At 47.4% G+C, this 21,215-nt stretch overlaps 1 protein-coding gene across 2 annotated transcripts in view; it reads left to right on the top strand.

Annotated features, from left to right (window-relative positions):
• The window catches only part of TIMM9 (translocase of inner mitochondrial membrane 9), a 43,817-nt gene that overhangs the window by 3,948 nt on the left and 18,654 nt on the right, over window positions 1-21,215 (top strand). The window contains exons 1-2 of one of the 2 annotated variants that reach the window (XM_078660376.1): window positions 6,241-6,263; window positions 14,932-14,991. In XM_078660376.1, the coding sequence (XP_078516502.1) occupies window positions 14,953-14,991 (39 nt within the window). In that variant the 5' untranslated portion in view covers window positions 6,241-6,263; window positions 14,932-14,952. Of the gene's footprint in view, window positions 1-6,240; window positions 6,264-14,931; window positions 14,992-21,215 lie in introns of those variants that run through there. The other variant, XM_078660375.1, reaches the window with a different exon arrangement.

Below are 21,215 nucleotides of genomic sequence, written 5' to 3'. Positions count from 1 at the left end.
ATGTCCAGTGACGCCTGTACTGGATGGGTGTTGGGTAGTGTAAGCCACCCCTCAGTGGGTAGTTGGTGCTGGCAACAACTACAACAGTGATCAGACAATCAGAAGTTCAAAGTTCAAACAGCAAGGGTCCATAACTTGAGCTACACAGAGTTAGTGGCCCCGGATGCACTGTTGCCGGCACAGGCACACCGCCTCGGGACGGTGACTTGCGATGCACTGAGGTAGGACCACGAGAGCTGAGCGGGTCCTCGTTGATGTCCAAGGAGAATGTCGCGCAGTGTTATGGGGGACAGTGGAAGCTGTCCTTCCAGGGCATGATGCAGAGGGCAGAAGCAAGCAGAAACAGGCAACATAGAGTAGTTGAATGCTACAGTCTCCTGTTTACCACCATGTCAGTATCAGCTACATGATGATGAAGACAACCCCCAGGCCATAGACTCAGACACCACCAAAGTACAACCACAGAGTCAGTGGCACCAGAGCTGGAAGGAGATGCAGACTGTGATGAGGCCTGTACAATGATATGAACTCAGCCATGAAGAGATCAAGACTCAGTTCCAATTGTGTGACCTACTTGACCGCAGTGTGTGCCGGAGGCACCGGTCAGCAGTGGCCCACAGCCACGTGTCGTTGGCTTGCGATGTTCAGAGTTAGTGGCACCAGTGCAGTTGTTGGTTGTGTTCGATCACCTCCGTAACAGAGATCCTTTTTCCCGCCGGACAGAACCGCGTCTTCCTCTTACTCCACTCCTTGCGTACTGTGATGTGAACTCTGCCATGACGAAATCAAGACTCGGTTCCAAATGTGTGACCTACATGACCACAGTGTACGCCGGAGGCCGAACTCAGCAAGGGCCCACAGACGCGTATGGTTAGAATGCTATGCACAGAGTTGGTGGCACCACATTGAACGGAGTATAGTGACATAAAATCAGCCATAAATATGTACTCTGCCATTGTGTAATCAAGACACAGTTCCAAATGTGTGACCAACTTGTCAGCTGTGTATGCCGGTGGAGTACGTCAATGTGAAAGGAGTACCGCGGGCCTTGCTCGCGGATGCTGTGATGGTCTGAGGAGGCTGCCAAGGTCGCGGGCCTCGGCCTTGGAGCTTGCACCGGCACATGCTGGGCCCTCCGTGACACAAGCCGGTGTCGGCAGGTGAGCAGTGAGGCCTGGGTGCGCAGGGGCGGGCAAGACGGGTTCGGGGACCTGCGGCCCGGGGTGCAGCGGGGTCACAGGATCGCAGGCAACACCGCTCGCGGCGTCGGTCTCGTGACGGGGTGACAGGCGCCGCCCTGACAGACACGTTGGCCATTCCGGAAGAGAACCACGCCCAGAGCTACGTGCTTTTAATTCACACCCGTGCGCTAGCCTAGCGTATGCCAGGCCAGCCCACTCCGCTCACGCTTACAGGGGGGACGTAACAAGCTACATTTCCGCGGTCTTCCCTACTGGCTGGGGTGACATGGTTGTGTCCACTACACTCCATACACCAGCGGTGTATGTTGACATGGATATATGTGTGTGGTCTGCATTCTGCAGTCTGTCCTGCATATCCACGCCACACTTGGCATTGTGTACCTTCTCATTCCTGGGTCACTTGCCTCCTTCGCACAGGCCTGGTTCCCACCTTTCCCCACAGTCTGTTATTGTGTGGCTTAGGTGCCATGCCGTTGTTGGCTCATGTACATGGCCAGCCCATGTTACCACATTAAGTTGTGCTGTCGTGTCTGGTGTGTGGGAATGTTGTTTGGCATGTTGTATGTGAGTTTGTAACGTGTGCATTCCCAGAGTTGTGATTTACATAATTGTGGAGTTTGGGTGTGTGGTGTGTTCATTTGGTACTTACCAACGAGCAGTGCATTTTCGTAGGTGCCATTCTGGAAGCTCAGGTTGATGATGGACTGTCGGAAGATGTAGGAATCATGCACACTGCCTGGGTAGTTGGCGACGACGTTGGCGAAGAGTCCCCGGTGGTCCACTATTTGCTGCATATTGATGGAATGAGTGTGCGGTAATTGTGCGGAGTGCACAAGTAGGACATGTGTGCAGTCAATTGCCCCCAAAATGTGCGGGAAGCCAGCTATGGCGCAGAAGCCTTGTTGGTCTCCAGCTGTTCCTGCGCAGTGTGGGGGTAGTATAGGTACTAGGATACCAAGCTGATGATGGCATCCAGTACAGGTGTAAGGAACCTGGATAGGGCTGGCTGTGAGACTCCTCTGACTCTGTCGGTCGTTGGTTGGAAGGTACCAGAGGCCAACAGGTGCAGCACAGCCAGCAGCTTTGTCTGCGGAGGGATGTTGGTTGTCCGCTGTGTTGGTACCATCAGCCTGTGGGCAATGATGTTTAGGATGCGGAGGATGGTTGCCCTTTTGAGCCTGTAGTGGGTAATGACATTCTCCGGTGTTCAGTCTGTGAGGCTGGTGCGTTTCATGAAGGTCCGCTGTCTTTGTCTGCGCTGCCTTTGTGGTGGGAGGGGGGGGTCGGGGTGGAGGTGGTGGGACTGGGCGTGGTGGCGTTGAGTGTTATGTCCCTGTTGGGGCTCCAAGCTGCATGATCAGTAGCTCCAAGGCATCTGCTGTTCTTCAGGTGTGGCTCTGGGCTGGGCTCCCTGTTCTGGTGCAGGCTGTCGTCCGACTTTACACCAGGCCAGAGCAGGTGTTAATTTCCTGCAGCTAATACGCCTTATCGCCTGTTTTGTGAGAATGTTGCGGAGTGATGGTGTTGCAGTTTTTTGAACGGGAACGCCTACTCTGCATCTCATTAGCGATCGTTGCCGGTGTCATCTGTGGCGATGTTTGTTTTTTTGCGGCTGCTATTGCAGGTAAACTGGTGATATGGGCTGTTAGCACCAGCTTGCGAATGGGGCGATACAGTTAGCGCCACTTTGGCTGCAATGAAGTGCTGATAACTCCGCGATGAATCCTTGAGAATATGCCCCAAAATACTGTAGCCAATTCAACATGGCCCTTATCATTTTTTGATAGACCCTGTTGCTTTCACACATACTCTCTACTACTCTGCGGTCTTGGGTCAGACCTGACGTTTGCTTAATAAAAACCTTCTTCACACTCTTTTGCAGAACATCTTATCACTACTGCTCCCCGCCAAATTTTCTCATGCACAATCGGTGATCTAATCTCACCACACCCTTGTCGCTCGCCCCTCACAATCAGTAATTTAATTACCACCCCAACCTTCTCCATTGTTCGGCTCCACTACCTGTAACCTCTCTCCTCTGTGATTCCTCTACTATTTCACACCTGGATCTTATCCCTAATCTCAAATAAGTTAACCCATCATTTGGTCCATTAAACTCTTTCCTCCACAAACTATTAACTATCAGTACTGTCTTCCAAGATCCTTTTCTGTATTACCTCTTTTTTCAGTCACTCCTTCCTATCTGAAATGTAACCACAATTATTCACATCTACCGTGGTACTACCTGTACTGAAAAAACAATGTTGCCCCTCTACGTCTCGTTCAATATCCCAGCTCCCTTTCTTCGTAAAAAAAAAAAAAAAGGCACAAAATAATTTTTCCAAGTTCCCAATCAGCTTACTTCATATTTCTTGGCTACCAACCTCCACTTACCCTTCAATTTGGGCCTATCCATCATTTGTAAGCAGCTCCATCTTGTCTTTCTGGTGAGACACCATATTGCTTGTGAAGTTGTGGAAATCTTCTGAATGGTCATTGCTGGGAGCTTTTGGGCTCCGAGTGCTAGGTAGGGGGGTATGGTTTAAGCCAGTTTGTCTGGAGTGGTGCTCATGGCCTCCTGACAGCAGATTTTAGGTTGGTAGAAGGGTTACAACTGTAGTTTTTCTTGTAAGCTTGATAACGCCTTCTAACAAGGGGAGGATAAGTATCTGTGTTGAAGGTGTTCGCTTATCACTCACTACACATTTTAATTCATTTGGGAATTAGCTAATTTCTGTGATGGACATCTGTGCAGAGAAGGTTTGCTTTCAGGCTTGAATTTTATATATGTGGACTAGAATGTTGGAAGTTATCCGACACCAGCATTGGATATTATCATATTATCTCCTCTAATAATTTTCTCCTACTTGGAGACTTTAATGTCTATAGTGAAGTCTCCTCTAATGCAGATGCTTCTATGCTCCTGACGGACTTAGCATCCATCGGTTTGAAGCAGATCAACACTGGACCGACCCATTTAGCGGGGCCCACTTTAGATCTCGTCCTGACTAATGCCTCTAACATACATTGGTAGGCTCCCCGCCCCCTTACTTGGACTGATCACTCTCTACTTTGCTTAGACATAAAAGATGAAGTGAAACAAAAGGAGCTAGGCCCTTAAGGACAGGTGGGAAGGCTGGACCTTATTTTAAGCAAAAACACCAACAAATTGCCTAACCACCTACATTTAGATCCACATTTATGGGAAGTTGAAAACGCTCACTGTCGGATTCAACAAGATACTTTTATTTATACCAAACTACTTTTTAAATTTTATCAAAATTTGTCAAAGAAGGTACATCAAAACAGACAAAGAAACTTATCTATTGTACATATTTACACTATACAAAAATACATGAAATGTGATCAATAACTAATGTTTGAAACAACCCTACAACAAAACAAAACAATTTAAACATGTGTAAAAAAATGTATGAGTTAACAAAGCATTAAGGAAGGTAGTAGAAGAAAGAATAGTGAGAAAGGAGTACAGACAATTTGAGAGTTATTTTGCCACCAGCGAATGCTGGTCAAAAGGGCTAAATTCCGAATTTATCCTTTCTAACTAGCCGACGCGTTTCGAATCCAGTTGGCGATTTCCTGGAATCTCATCAGGGCGCAATTAATCTGTCAGAATGAAGGACAAAGTAAATTCAAGGGACAGAGCACGCTGAGTCTAGCTGTGTGGAACTGGGCATCTCGAAGTGCAGTCAAGGAAAAACAGGGGCCACCTTCAGTGAATTAAAGAGGCCATTCGCTGGTGGCAAAATAACTATTTCCCGGCTACCCTACTTGAGTAAACTCCTGGAGAAACATGTGAACAAACCTCTTTCAGACTTTATGGAAGCAATAGGAGGCTTTGATCCTTCCCAGTCTGGTTTCCGCCCCAGATTCAGTACGGAGACAGCATTAATTGCAGTCACTGATAACCTCTGACTTTTCCTAGATAATTGACAGACAGTACTGTTAGTGCTGCTGGATCTTTCAGCAGCGTTTGACACAATATCCCACCCTACTCTTCTATCCAGATTAAGAAATGTTGGAATCCAAAATCAAGCTTACCAGTGGCTGTCTAATTTTCTAAATAACCACACTCAAACTGTTAATCTGGGCACTTTACAACCTCCCACATCAAAGCTGACCAAAGGTGTACCCCAGGGATCTTGCTTAAGTCCCACATTGTTTAATATTTATATGGCCCCTCTTGCAGATCTTCTTAGGAACTTAGGTTTCATCCCTATTTCTTATGCGGATGACACCCAGCTCCAAATGGCATTTGACAGAAATTTCGCTAATACTCAGTTGGCCTTCTCTGAAGGTATGAATGCAATTTCAGAATGGATGAGAAACAACTTTCTCCAGTTAAAATGCCTGTAAAACAGAAATTATGCTCTTCGGAGAGGCGCCCTTACTCTGGTCCCCAGATTGGTGACCTATTAATTTAGGTACCGCCCCACTCCAAAAGCAGTGGTGAAAAATCTAGGCGTGCATTTAGACCAGAAACTCTCTATGAAAGTGCAAGTTACAGCCACCGTGAGCTCTTGTTTCTTTACATTGAGTCTCCTGAGGAAGGCTTTTCCTTTCCTCCCTTTAACAGTCATGAAAACTTTACTACAGGCTCTTGTAGTAGGTCGCCTTGTCTACTGCAATGCCCTTCTAATCTCAGCCACTGAAGCATCACTCAACAGACTCCAGGTGGTTCAAAATACCGTCCTCAGTCGTGTTTTCAGGGGGATCATAAAGAATGCCACACTTCCTGCTTATGCTTGCTACACGGTGATTGGCTCTGTGCATTTGATTGGTGGTGTGGATGATATCATGAGTTGAGATTTCTTGTCATTTTGCTTCTTGGTTCCAACATATCCCGCTGGTTAGTGCAAGAGGCTCATTCTTACTGAGATGGCATCTGACCTGGGTATTTTTAGAAGTTATCCAACACTTATGATTTACCTCGAATCCTTATAGCATATTTGGATCACTGAACTCTGTTGTCTTGGTTTTTCTATTGCTTTTTAGGTCTCGCTGATGCCATCATGTTAGGGATGCTTTGGCTGGATTAAAGTAAGGGCTTTCAAAAGTGCACCCAAAGTGCGGATAGGGTACAGTGCATGTGAGCACAACCACGCGAATTGTGCACAGCTTCCATTTGCCACCAGTCACTTCGTGCGTGCTATTCGCCTCTGCTGCCACACGCATTCAGCTCACCAGGCTGCACATCCCCTCACCCCCCATATGCTCGCTCGCCAATGTCCCTCCCACCCTTCCTTTGATCTCCGCCGCGAGTTCTCACAGGCTCCTCTCCGCCCCCTTCCTTTAATGGCCCTCCCCCAGCTCAGAGCGCGCATCGCTTGTTCACTCTAGCCTCTACCCAAAGCACTACTCACCTCCCCCCTACTCGCTAGGCTTCCAGTGACGTCGTCTTGTTGTTTTATTAGAGTCTACATAGACTTGGCGATGCCCAGTGCCTGGCAGCCCAGGAGCCCATTAGTATGGACACACGGGCTTCTTTGGTGTGGCATGGGGGGTCGTCGTGTGTTTGTGCAGCCTGTCCAGCCCACACTCTGCTGCACTTTTGTAACCAGATTAGACAATAGTTTGCTTTCCTGCCACTCCTGTAACATCTGGGAACCGGCTCACTGTCTGTGTTTCATGGGTATATTGGTTTAACAGGTATGGTCATTGTGCCTGTCTAACACCCCTCACTTCCCCCATAGAACACACTACTTCACAAGTTAAGCCTGTCCATGCCGTCGGGACCCTCACATTATCCTACAGCAGTGGTCTTGAAAACATTTCATGTGAAGCCCCCCCTTACACACATTCACTCTATAGACCCCTTCTGCAAAGTAAAAATGTGCTCTCGAACTTAATAATTCACGGGTTAAATGTTTTCAGTTGCTAATTCTGTCCTGTGCGGTCCTTCTCTGTCGGGGGGGGGGGGATCTGCCTTCGGGCGGACACAGTCTTGAGGTGAACCTTCCAACTCCAAACAACCGGACGCCCCACTCAAGCCGCCCCCCTCCCCTCAGAACTGCAAACAATGCTCACGGCGAGGCATCGGGAACTAGGCACGACAATACCCCCTTTTTTGGGCAGTTTTTTTTAAAGCGCGAAGTCAAGCCGAAGGTGTCACTGGACCACTCGTTGCATTTCAGACAGACACATTGATATTTTTTAGGCACGGAGAGATTAAGTAATTTGTTAATTTTAGAATGTGAGACTTCGGTCGAAGCTCCAACCCAGTCCCCCCCAGCTTCAAGGTTGGCCGCTCCAGCCAGTACGCCACATCCTCTGTTAACTTTAAGGTGCCAGAGTAATTTGAGATAAACAAAAGCCACCTGGAAGCCTAGTTTTACATTGTGTGCCCCCTGCAGACTCTGCATTCCTTTAAAGGCTCGCCTCCCCCGCCCCCCCACTGCACTCGCCTGCCCAACCCGCTTGTTTCTGCTTGTCACTATAAACACGTTACCATTGTGTGACCGACATATGTAGAATATTGGGATAATATACACATAACATTCTGAACATTGTAACCATGCCACTTTTAAAATGAGAACACTTTTTTTTTTTTTTTTGTGGATTAAAAACTTTTATTGAGCAATCAAATAAGAGTTACAAAGATGGGCCTACAACCACACGGGCTGGCCGCTAACTGTAAAGCACAACGTAAGAAGCATACGATCACTCCCGTGATCAGACATAAATCAAACTCCAACTGTTACTCAAAGTATCGGACAGGACACAGCAATTTTCCGTTTTATACACACAAAAAACAACGAACTAGAAAAAGGCGAATGCATACTAATCAAAGTCAGCCCAGAAGGCGGAGGGGAAGCTACTAATCAGGAACACGAAAGCACAATCAATGGGACTCAGCAAGGTGGGGGGGGGGACAGCAGGGAGGATAGGAAAATCACAGAACAGCATGAGAGATTTCGGGAACATCAGCCTAGGGGGACAGGGTAATATCGGGTGCGTCAACCAAGGGAGGAGTACAAATATTGCCACGATAGTCATTCCACTGACCCCAAATCTTCGTCCACGCCCTGGGCCTGCCCCTAGCTACATAGACGGTCTTCTCGCGGAACATGGACCAGTCCATGTTATCCTCCCACACCGAAACATCGGGAGGTCTAGAGGCGCCCCAGAGTTGCGCAATGTCCCGCTTTGCGACCATGTATCCCAAGGTCGCCCATCTGGTCTGGGCCACAGAATAGTCGGTGGGTTCCCACACATTCAACAGGCATCGTCGGGCCTCAGGCCGCAGGGCAATCCCAGTCACCACAGTCCTCACCGCAAGCACCTCAGTCCAGTAAGCCGCCACCGCAGGGCATTCCCAAATAATATGCAGAAATGTAGCACACATCCCACAACCACGTTTGCATAAACCATCCGGGGAAAAACCCATCACTACCAGACGCGGACCAGTGACATACACCCGGTGGAGGATCTTAAGCTGAACCAAATGGAGACGGGCGGGGATGGCGACCTCTTTCGGAGAAGAGAGTGCCGATTGCCAATCTTCGTCATCCAATTCCAGCCCGTCACCGACCCAAACCTCCCTAAGTCGGAGCAGTAAGTCAGAGCGATTATTAATCAGTTTCTTGTAAATCAGGGATATAGTGCTATCGGGAAGGTGACCATCCAGTATGCGATCCTCGAGGGGGGAGGACTCGGGCAGGGTCACACCAGGAATCAGAACAGAGGCCAGAGCATGTCGGACCTGCAGATATCGAAAAAATTCTCTATCATTCAAGTCATATTCGGCCTGAAGGGCCTCGAAGGACTTCACTACACCTTTCACACAGACATCACCCACTTTACATATCCCAATCATATCCCAGCGGTCAAAGCCCTTAGTAGACCAGAGACATCCCAAACGTTCGGAAGCATAAAGCGGAGTTGCCATTGTCAGTCGATTCTCCCATCCCAGACTCACAGTCGCGGCGCGCCACACACTGACTGCGATTCTGGACGGGCCCGTGAGATGGCGCCCAGCCGATCTGGAATAAAGCGCTCTATTAAAATCCCCTCCCGGGAGCTGGAGTCTATCCATTTCGAAAGCCGGATCCCGACCCGGGGAATACATTGCATGATTAATGGCAGACAGCTGGGTTGCCCAGTAATATCTTTTGATATCAGGGAGCGCCATGCCCCCATCATACCAAGGGATGGTAAGTTTCGCAAGGGCGATACGTGGACGCCCGTCCCAAATCAGTTGCCTTTGGAGACTCTCGATCTCTCGGAAATAGGTCGCGGGAACGTCGTCATAGAAATTCTGAAGTGCGTATAGGAATCGTGGCAAAGACATCATTTTAAAAAGGGCAGCCCTGCCCAGAGGAGACAGGGGTAACTTACGCCAGCGGGCCACATCCCGTCGCAGTCTAAGAAGCGGGGGGAGGAGATTACGCTCGAACCGGAGTGAAGAGTCCAGCGTAATAAAGACCCCCAAATATTTGAAGCCAGACTGGACAACCTGAATAGGAAATCTGTCCGGCAATGGGGGCAGAACACCCGAGAGAACATACACACAGGACTTAGCCCAATTAATAACCAGACCAGAGTTAGCGCCAAACGAAGTGAGAACATCAAATAAGACATTTAAAGATTTGCGCTGAGAAGTAAGATAAAGAAGAATGTCATCCGCGTATAGCGAGACGCGGTCTTCAAAATCTGGTGACCAACGGATCCCTTTGAGTGAAGGTTCCCATCGAAGCCACGCAGCTAACGGCTCCAAGGCAAGCGCAAAAAGCAACGGAGACAAGGGGCACCCCTGTCGGGTCCCCCTACCAAGGCAAAAGGGGACAGAAACTCGACCGTTGACCACAACCTGCGCCAAGGGTTCGGCGTATAACAATTTCACCCAACCAGTAAACCCAGGGCCGAAACCAAATTTCTCAAGAGCCGCCCAAAGATAGGGCCATTCTACTGTATCAAAGGCCATCGAGGCATCCAGCGAAGCCAAAATGGCCGGCTCCGTCAGAAGCCCCGCCCTCGCAATGGCTCCGTGGAGATGACGTAGGTTAAGAGCCGTGTTGCGATGCGGGATAAATCCGGATTGATCCGGATGAACCAAGCTACTGATAACCGCCAGGAGGCGGGTAGCCAGGAGCTTAGCCAGAACCTTGGGTTCAACATTCAACAGGGAAATGGGCCTATAAGACGAACAAAGGTCCCGGGGTTTTCCGTCTTTGGGAATAACAACGATCGTAGCCAGACGCTGATCATATGGGAGAATACCCCGATCCCGGGACTCCAAAAACATGGTACGAAGATAGGGCGCCACCTTATCAGGACATAGCTTGTACAACTCAATTGGCAACCCATTCGGGCCCAAAGCCTTGCCCGAACGGAGTGAGCGAATGGCAGTCGCTATCTCGTCCGTAGAGAAAGGAGATTCCAAAGAGACTCGGTCTAAATCGGAGACACAGGGGAGAGCTATATCGCGCAACAAGAGGCGAGAGTCATCAACATCCCGTTCAGACACAGGGGAATAAACCACACGAAAATAGTCCGCAAAACATTCCACTATTCCAACCGGGTCAGTCACTCTCACACCATTCAAAGTCTGAATCACTGGTACCACACGATTCGCCCTTTCCTTCTTGTCCAACCACGCCAGCAATTTACCCGCTTTGTCTCCCACATCATACAAACGGCCCTGTTGCTCCCGAAACATCACTTTAGCCACGTCCGTAACCAGAGACCTATAAGCAAATTGTTTCAGACCCAGGGCGTGGAGCTTACCAGGAGTAACATCTGACTCCAGGTCAGCCTCTATCTCAACAATTTCCCTCTCAAGGTCCACCACCTCCCGATTCCTCGCCTTTTTGGATTCAGCAATAAGGGAAAGGGCCTGCCCGCGGATCACTGTCTTAAAGGCCTCCCACAGGGACACCGCAGAGGAGACAGACCCCTCGTTGTCTAGAAAGTAATTGTCCAACGATTTAATCAAGAGGCCACGGGTCTCGGGGGAGGAGAGGTACCATGGATTGATAGGAGCCACCCGGCCCGCCGCCTCCACCCCCACCTCAAAACAAAGCCAAAGCGGAGAATGGTCAGAGATGCCCCGGGGGAGGTGTCTAATCTCCCGAACAGCCGACGACTGCGCCGCAGGCATCAGGAAATAATCCAGTCTAGACAGACTCCCATGGGCCCCGGAATGGAAAGTGTATTGAAGCTGAGTCGGGTGCATGAGTCTCCAACAATCCACCAAACCAAAAGTATCTAGAAACCCACCCAGCCATTGTTGGGCCGAAGGAGTGTCCCTAGGGGGGTGACGATCATGTAGACCGGAGAACACAGAATTAAAGTCACCTGCTATGAAAAGAGTACTATCAGGGAGGCTCAACAACACTCGGCCCAAATCGGAAAAGGTAGAGGTCTGTAGACCGGGGGGCACATAAACGGCAAACAGGGAAAGGGTCCGACCCTCACAGCGCCCCACGAGGACGGCGTAACGCCCCCGATCATCAAGGATCACATCATCAATTGCCAGGGGGAGGGAAGCCCGAACAAGGATACCCACCCCCCTGGAACCCGTGGTAAACCCCGAATGTGCGACGAGGCGATAGCCCCACCTATTCATCGCACGACATGTATTGCCCACCAGATGAGTCTCTTGTAGAAAAACAATATCAGGAGACAAGCGTTGTAGACATTGCAACACCACACCCCGCTTTATACGATCTCCCAGACCATTGACATTCCACGAAATAAACCTCAACCCGCTACCCCCATCCCACACAGTGATGCCGAAACCCCCCCCCCAATGAGCATGACATAGAAAACATCATTAGTAAAATAGAATCGCCTTGAAAAAACAAAACACAAATATCAAACTTCCCATCAACCCACCCCCCAACGACCCAGAAAACACCCCCCACCCTGCACCCCTGCAAGAAGCTAAAGAGCCACCCCAACATGCAGTGTGCCTGTCGCCCGAGAACCCCCATTCTACAAAAAGACCCCGGAGGAGGAAAGGCCCTGTCCCACCCGCCACCCCGGACAAGACAAATAACGAGGAGAACACACAGAAAATAGAGGCACTTAGGCATAAAATCCCAGAAGAAGTTACACTATACGGAGACCCGGGCATAGACAAGCAGTTCAGCTCTCTATACCACCCTCGGCACCACCCGGGTGTTCGGCAGGCTCAGTCCCAGGAGGTCGGTCCGGCAGAGAGTCTAGCCAGTCATTCACTGACTCAGGCCGATCAAAGAAAAAGGTCCGGTCATCGTACTCAACTCGCAGCCTGGTCGGGAAAAGCATAGCGTAGCGCAGTCCCATGTCCCGGAGACGCTTCTTGACTCCACGGAAGCCCATACGCTGTTTCTGCACCAACTGAGAAAAGTCCGGGTAGAAGTTCACCGTGGCATTCTCAAAGGCCACCGGGCCCTTCACACGCGATGCCTGCAGGATAGCGTCCCGGTCCCTATAGTGAAAGCGTTTCGCAACAATAGGCCTCGGCGGGGCGCCCGGTTTGCCCTGGCCGCCCGGTACACGGTGGGCACGTTCCACTGCAAAGAATTTACTCAACCCAGACGGAGAGAGGTAGTTCTGAATCAGGTCCTCGACCAGGAGATCAACGGAATGCGGGTCTGGATTTTCCGGAACGCCAACCACACGCACGTTACAACGCCGTGCCCTGTTTTCAAAGTCCTCCAAGCGCCGGGTCATGAAATCGTTCACCCTCCGGAGATTGCCAATCTCCGTCTGTATCTCCGAGACGTCGGCCGTGAGGCTGGATGACTTGAGATCCAATGACTTCACCTTCTCATTGGTTTTATATAGGTCGGCCCGAATCAAGTTCACATCAATGGCCACGGTGTCGATTTTGTGGGCCAAAGCTTCATACTGTTGGCCTATTGTTTCCTTCATGCCAGAAATGGCGCCCATGATGTCCTGCAAGGACGGCTCCGTCGACGAGTCCACAGTGTGGTCAACCGCACTCGGGCCAGGCAAGGCGGCTCCAGGGGACCCCCTCGAATGGGTGTATCGGTCCATAACGTTAGACTGGACCGGGCCCCCGCGCAGGGGCGTTTTGGTCTTCCGTGTCTCTCGGTCCCCTCTGCCCGCCATGTTGGAAACCGCGTCCCAGGGGACACACTCGATCCGATGGAAATGGACGCAGGAGAGTAAGGCGTTGGGACCAAAAAGCAGCGGCGAGGGTACCACCAAGTGTGAACCAGCCCAGAAGGACAATAAACCAGCCAAAGGCACAACAGCAGTTTCGTGCACTGGACCCAGCAAGGGCCAGACTCCTCTGCCTGGTGTCTCAGTCTGAGGCAGAATCGAAACCGAAACTTAAGAGGGGGACCCACGAGTCGAATCCCCCTGCCGCTGTTGTTCAACTCAGAGACGGCCACAGTGCCTCACCCAGACCCGGGCGCACCTCAAGGGTGGACCCCGAAAGTTTGAATCGTCGTATCTTCGGCGCCCCTGGTCCAAATCAAATTCCAAAAACCACGGGAAGATCAGCCCAGTGTCCTCTATACAAATCCTCGTGAAGAATCAGGATATGTTCAGGATATCATGCCGGGAGTGGCGGGGGTCCGGAGAGCGCTGTGCTCACGCGGCCATCTCGGATGCCCGCCAAGCTCCTCCTCCGAGAACACTTTTAATGCCTAAAGATGACTTAGACATTATGCCACTATGAGATTAGGGATCAACTGCAATTGAGCATCAGACTGCACTTAGAATGAGCCCATTCTTGGACTCGAATGGGTGCGTCCCAAGGCCGTTTCTCTAATGCAGACTGCCACGCCCACACGCTGTAACGAACAAATGCCAGCCTACTGGCTGACTTCACATGCTGATGTGCAAACACATGGCCGCCCTCTCCTCTTGCCGATAACTGTATTTAGTCCCTATTGGACAGGGAACTGAGTAACATGCAGAGCTCAGAGCACCAACACACAACCACACACACACACAACCACACACACACACAACCACACACACACACAACCACAAGCACACACAACCACACACACACAACCACACATACACATAACCACACACAACCACACACAACCAGAAACACAACACACAACCAAACTCCAGCACACACAACCATGCACACAACCACACACACACACAACCACACACACACAACCACACACACACAACCACACACACACACACAACCACACCATCAGTGCACTCTTTCACCGGGCACAAACACCACCAGCCATCAGTGCACGCTTCCACCAGGCATACACCACCAGCGGTCAGTGCACGCTTCCACCAGTCATACACACCACCAGCCGGCAGTGCACACTTCCACCAGGGACACACACCACCGGCCATCAGTGCACAATTTCTACAGGCACACACACCACCAGCCATCAGTGCACACATCAATTGTTAACGCATCCATAATTAACTATTGTAGCAATCGCAGTATGGCGCACTTTACTTTTAAACATATTCATCAAAAGCGCAGCATGCCACCATTGCTACAAAAATAAATACACATTTTTTTTGGCTTACAATTTATAGACTTTTGTTGCAATTGGTGTTGCAATATTTAGCAATGCCAATAGTTCAAACTTAATTAATGCGAGACCTATTCCAAATTGCCATTAATCAGAGGTTTCATGTTCACACACATTTACAGTGAGATGTTCACTAGGAAAGGTAACTTTTGTTATCATCCGTACAATTTCTGATGCAAGTAGTTTGTGTGTTGACATACATGGTGTGACCTCTCAGTTTTTCCCCCCAGAATAGGAAAACGGAATAAAGCATGGCTGTGCAAGGCGTAGAAACTGAGCAGATTAAACAGGTAATATAGCTTTAATGATATTTGTTTGCTATGGTTTTTATTATTATGTTTTAAAAGATATATATTTATTATGAGATTTATTGCTTTTGTTAATGACCGAGTTCGCTAATTGGAACCCTGATCATTTAGAATTTTCAGTCATGTCAGCTGTTGTAATATTCACCTCATTATATGTACTATGACTTTTTATATTGTTCAGAAACCTTTAAGACTGTCTTTGCTGAATCAATATTGCCTAATGCAAAATGCATGCCCTTTTTGTATTCAAACTTTGTTGATGGTATTAAAATGGTTAGTAAATGAATATAAAGAGCAAGAGAAATGCATGTAATGCACAAGGTACCTTCATCTGCCATATACGTTTTCTAGCTGTCCCACATTCAACACTCGTTTTGGCCCACAGGTTTTAGTAATCTGAAAATCCCTCCTCAGTCAGTCTCTAGTTTATGATTTTCAATCCATTCTATCTGGTTTCTCGAACAGTAACTCGTCAACTGTCCATCTGTGTCCAGTTCATACCTATTTAGAAGTTCAATGCTATGTCTGGCTAGGTAAAGGTGTATGTCTTCTACTTGTAAAGTTTACACTATTTATTTATTTCGTTCGTTAGTCTTTATTTCGGCTATTTTTAGCCATAAAAGAAACAGTTTAAAATAAATTTTGTACATAACAAGTAATCCAATAGAGCAGGTGAAATAGACAGTGGACAGAAATAGTTATACAACTTTTGTGATCAGGTACAAATTACGCCGTAAAACCTACCATCTAATATCATAAATACATTAAAAACATTTAAAAGCTAGACATCTTTACCATGTTAAAAACTAATAAACAAAAAATTGGGATTTGGCAAACAATAGGGATATAATCACAGTAACTAATCAAGTTAAAAAAATTGCAGATGGGTAGTTCCTAAGCTTAGGGTTCAGTATAATAAAAGGTTATGGCACTAAAATTTTTGTCCAACTTTTCTACGGCCCTCCTGCAGAGCTCTTCTCTTTTTTTGCTTGGTCTCCGAACACAGATCCAAGATATGGAGAATACTTGCCTTGCTGGATCCCTTCCTGTCTTCTTATTAAGGTGTGACCCTTATAAATCCCTCAGGTAGTCACTCGACCATCCCTTCTTTTTGTGGCCAATGTGAAGTCTTCAGCAACTTTCACTGGTTTTGCCATATCCCTCCAGGAGGACATGATGGCAAAACATTCTCTGCTGTATCCTACAGTATTCCTTGCTTCTTCCTCCAAGCATTCCCAAAAACTGACATTTTCTGTTGCATTTCAAATGAAGCTGCTACAGAACAGTGAATAACACAGTGAAATGTTTCTGCAATCCTGCAGTTGGTAATTTACTTTTGTTGTTTTTAACTTTCCCCTCAAATCAACCCAGTGATTGCTTTGTTATAGGTACTTTGGCAGAGATGGGCTCAGTTTTCCCTCCTTCTTCGTCGCTGTGCTGGGAATACTGTCAGTCTTTTATGCTGGAATTTGATGGATTCAAACTCTGCAGCTTTGTCCTCTTTGGTCACTGCTATTTAGCATGGATTAGAGGGGTGTATGATTTCAAATTCATGGGCCCCAATTTCCTCATTGAGCGGTCAATATATGTCAATATAAAAAATAGAAGTCCTGTTAAGTCATTGCCGAACACTGCTGTCTAAACAGTATCTAGGTGCTTTTCACAGCCAAGCCCTAATCGATGCTCATGGAAAGAAGTGGAATTGAGAAGTATTTTATGTTTATCTATCACCTTGAACCACTTTGGTGTCCTTATTTCACATCCAGGACATCATGCAAGCCACCCAACTCGTCAGCCTGGTGTATCATATTAGTGCCTGAGACAGAGCACTATGGTCCATTACAATAGTAGGCCTGTAGTGTGTGATACAAAGCAACAATTAGTGTCCTATTGCTCCAGCCAGGATATGTGTCCTTGTGGCTAGAGCGGCAACATATGTAAATCGGGAACCAGCGTCGAAGCCAGGCCTTGGCCCAAAAGCATGTTATCCTGATCAAATCACTTAACTCGACTTGTTTTGAGAATTAAAAAAAAAAAAGTAACACATTCTGGTGCTCATGTAAAGTGCTCTAACTCCCTTGGGCCAGCTTTGTGCTATATAAAACTACAAGGAAAAAAAGACACCAATGGATCAGTGCCACCTAGGTACCCAGCTTCTGTAAGAAATTGATACCAAATTAACTAATATATACACAAAAGCCTTGTTGATTATACCCTTATAATTGCTTTCGGGACAATTCATTCATTACAGCTTTTGTCGCAAAGATCATTACTGGTGGAGGACTTACTAGACAAGTTTACTTAGCAAGTTTGAAGACACGTGGAGGCAGCACCAAAGTCGAAGTAATATGCAGAAGCGAGAAGTGGTATATAAAAATATTGTTCTTTTTATTAGTTTTTTTCTTTTGCAAAGTGCACAAAAACAATGTATATGTATATATTCTCACCTTTGGTTTCAGCCCTGACGAAGCTCCCAATCCTGGGGAGCGAAACGCGTTGGCTATTTTTGTGCACTTTGCAAAAGAAAAAAAGTAATAAAAAGAACAATATTTTTATATACCACTTCTCGCTTCTGCATATTACTTCGACTTTGGTGCTGCCTCCACGTGTCTTCAAAATGGGAATCCAGTGGGACCCAACCACAGCATGTCTTGGAGGTGTTCAGCACAGCAAATCTAATATTACTTGGGACTCTTGAAGGTGTAGGTGCTTTTTCCGTGTGGTCCGCTGTGGAAATCTTGTCTTTCAAGTTTACTTAGCAAGTGCTGAGATTGTAGAGCCTAGCTGCTGCCACCATAATGGGCTTCCTTTCCAAAAGTTAGAGCCAATCTGAACTGCTAAATATTCACATGGCAACATGAACAAATGCTTATGCTACTGCAGATCTTAGTTAGTAATTACTATATTAACATTTATCCATCTAGTAAATCTTGTTGCCATCATTCATGCAATGGGACAGAGTTAGTGTCATCCATTTGCCGTCCTCACACTTAATGGGGACTCCGATTGATTCCACGTGGAACTAGTTGACTATATGGGGTTGGTGCAAAGTCAAATATGGATGTTCAGTGTCCCAGCTCCCTGTACTTATTCGCTGTCACGGAGACAAGATGCTGAGTGGAGCTAATTCCATATTATAGTCGCAGACTGCCTATACATTCATGCTGTGAGGGATCTTGTCATTGTGGAAAACTTTTTCACAGACCTTGAGTGGGACAAGTTGCCAAATTGTGCAGTTGATTATACCAGGGAATCCAGCTATACCTACATGAAGTACCAGATGTCATTAGTGATGTTGTCAATGCTGTCATCAAACATGTCGTGGCGAAGGCTCGAGTTATAGATACTTCACGGCGCTAGTTGTAGTTATTTCAGTTAACTGTAACTTGTGAATATATGTTTTTTGTTTAAAATCTTATGTTGTAACTGACATTTTTACCTAATTATAATATCACTTTCACCTTAGTTCTTTCAGTGAAAGAAAATCCATTAATAAATATATGGAAGAATATCAGACTTAACATCCTCATTGTGAGGTAAAGGCATGGACTGTAAAGCCCTGCTTGATATTAAAATGTGCTCCAAAGGTCAACGTGTTGTAATGGCCGCAGGGTAAAGGCTTGCTGGGTAATGCCCAGCATTGTAAAGGCTGATATCCAGCCTGTATCAGGTTTTGATATGAGTACTCTATACTGATTTCGGTAGGCTCTCAGGGCTGCTTGGAGGCGAGCGGGTACTGGTGACAGTAGAGGAGCCTGTCTTGAACAGTGACTAGTCGCCTGTCTCTTGTAGACAATATGGGGCAAAACCTTTGTAATTGTGGACCACCTACTTTTTAAAGATTGTAGTTTTTATGCCATCGTTCGATAACTTTATTTCGGCCTCAAAGGACCATAAAAGTCATAAAAATACAAACAGTACAGATAATAAAATAATAAATATGTCTACTTTTAAAATAGAGTTTGTAGAAAATAGTTAAGATTGCAATACTATAGACACCGTAAGACAGAATTAAACAAGAAATTCATTATCGAACATCTCATTAATTTAAAATACAAAAATAGAAAACATACTAAACACTGCCAATACCCAATTTCCTGCGCCTAATCCACATCGCATGAAAAAAAGCGCAAAACTGCAAACACAATCTGGGGGTGCGTGTCATATTTTAGCACTCTAAATGCATGTAGACACTGGGTGAAACCTAGGTTTCTACAGATTGGAATTAGCCAGTGTCTACGTGCACCCTGATACCCTGGGCAGAAAAAGAGGACATGAATTTCGTTCTCCAGATGGAATCCACAGACATGGCACTCCTTAGACTTGTTGCTATCCCACTTATTTGTGAACACTCTAAGTGGTAGGGTACCCAGTCTAAATTGCATGTACAATTTTCTTGCTATCGCAGGGAATATTACATCTAGAAATTCTTCCTTCTTGTAATTTGCTTTAACTTGGAGGAATTCAGTGGTCAATCTTCCCACCTCTGAACTCTCATGCAGGGAGGCTAGGTTATAATTCTTATAATGGCAGTTCACATCAGTTTTAGAGATCACTGGGCAGGCAATTTCCGGAGTCTCCCAGAGCTCTGATAGGCCTATCCTACTACTGATTGTCTTTATATGGGTGAGACACCGAATATTCTTTCCTCTCAAGGCCTCCCAGGTTTCCCTAAATTTATTTCTATAGGACTCGAGTTCCGGGACGGACCACAGTCTTCCAATACGTTAAAGGGCGCAGTAACATCACCTCCTCAATCGGGAGGAGCCCCAGATCCATTCGAAGTGGTACAAGTGGTGTACTCACGGGAAGGCCCATTATGTTCCGCAGGAAGGTATGTTCAACCGTGGCTAGGCTGGGAGATTTCTGGTGCCCCCAAAGTTCAGCCCCATAGAGTGCTACCGCTTTAGCCTGGACATTATAAATTTCAATAACTGGCGCCGCAGGCTTGAACTCGGACTCTCTATGGAGCTCGAGGGGAGTTCCTCCCAAGATGGGGTTCGGGCGTGTCTGCCTCGGGGGGTTGAAGATCATAAACTTGGTTTTATCCAAGTGTATCTCCAAACCCCTAGTCACACAAAATTCGGCGAAGCCATCCAGCGTACGTTGGATGCCCGTTGATGTCTTGGACAACAGCAAAGTGTCCTCCGCGAACATCAAAGCGGGCACCCGACCAGTGACTAACTTCGGGGCATCTATATTGCTGACACCAAGGAGGTGGTCTACCAGGCCGTTAATGTACAGGCAAAATAGGGTGGGTGCCAGGACGCAACCCTGGCTTGCCCCTTGCTTTACAGGAAAGCGGGATGACAATTGTCCCTGCTTCCCACACCTTACCTGAGCATAAGTACCAGTATGAAGCCTCATTAGAACGTTACGGGTGTATCGGGGCAGACCCAACTCATGTAAGACCTTCCACAGTTTATCTCTAGTTACCAGGTCAAATGCTGACCGTAGGTCAACAAAAATCATGTAGAGGCTGCCACCCTCTACAGTCACTGTTCTCCAAAATAAGACGACCTGGAGTCTAAATAGCTGGTCCACAGTTGATGTGCCCTGCCTAAAACCAGCCTGGAAGGTTGACAGAATCTCATTATCCTCCATCCTTGACTATATTCTGTCCAGAATAATACGACCCATCAATTTGTGGGGTAACGTCTATGAGGCTAATTGGCCTATAGTTGGATGGTTTGAGGGGACAGCCTTTTTTTTTAAAATGGGGACTATTTCAGCACCCCGCCATGAGTCTGGGGGATGCATACCTTTCAAAATGGCGTTAAATAGGACACAAAGGACACAAAGGTAAGGAACCCCTATAATCGGTTCCGAACGGAACAAGTCTCCCGGTATTTTGTCCAGCCCGGGGGCATTGTTCTGGGCCAATTTCAAGATAGCAGCCTCTACCTCCAGTGGTGTAATCTCCCAGGCCGAAGCGGCTATATTAGGTTCGTTGGCCAGTAGTCCTTCCCTACTCCCACTGCTAACTATTGACCATAAGGATTTAGAGTCCCTGGATTTTAATGCAATTCTTAAATCTTCCCATTTCTCTACCTCCCACTCCTTCCTTGCCTTCTGGGTAACCTGCTTATACAGACGCCGGTAAGACTTGATCTTGGGTTTGTCGTGTAACTTGACCGCAAAGATCAAATCCCTTTTGGCTTCCCTACAATTGGCATTAAACCAAGGCTGGACCGAGGTAGTTTTTG

This window comes from Lissotriton helveticus, chromosome 9 (assembly GCF_964261635.1).
Source record: "Lissotriton helveticus chromosome 9, aLisHel1.1, whole genome shotgun sequence".
NCBI classification, from domain to species: Eukaryota; Metazoa; Chordata; class Amphibia; order Caudata; family Salamandridae; genus Lissotriton; species Lissotriton helveticus.
The sequence above is the reverse complement of the archived record's forward strand: the minus strand, read 5'-3'. Positions and strand labels throughout refer to the sequence as shown.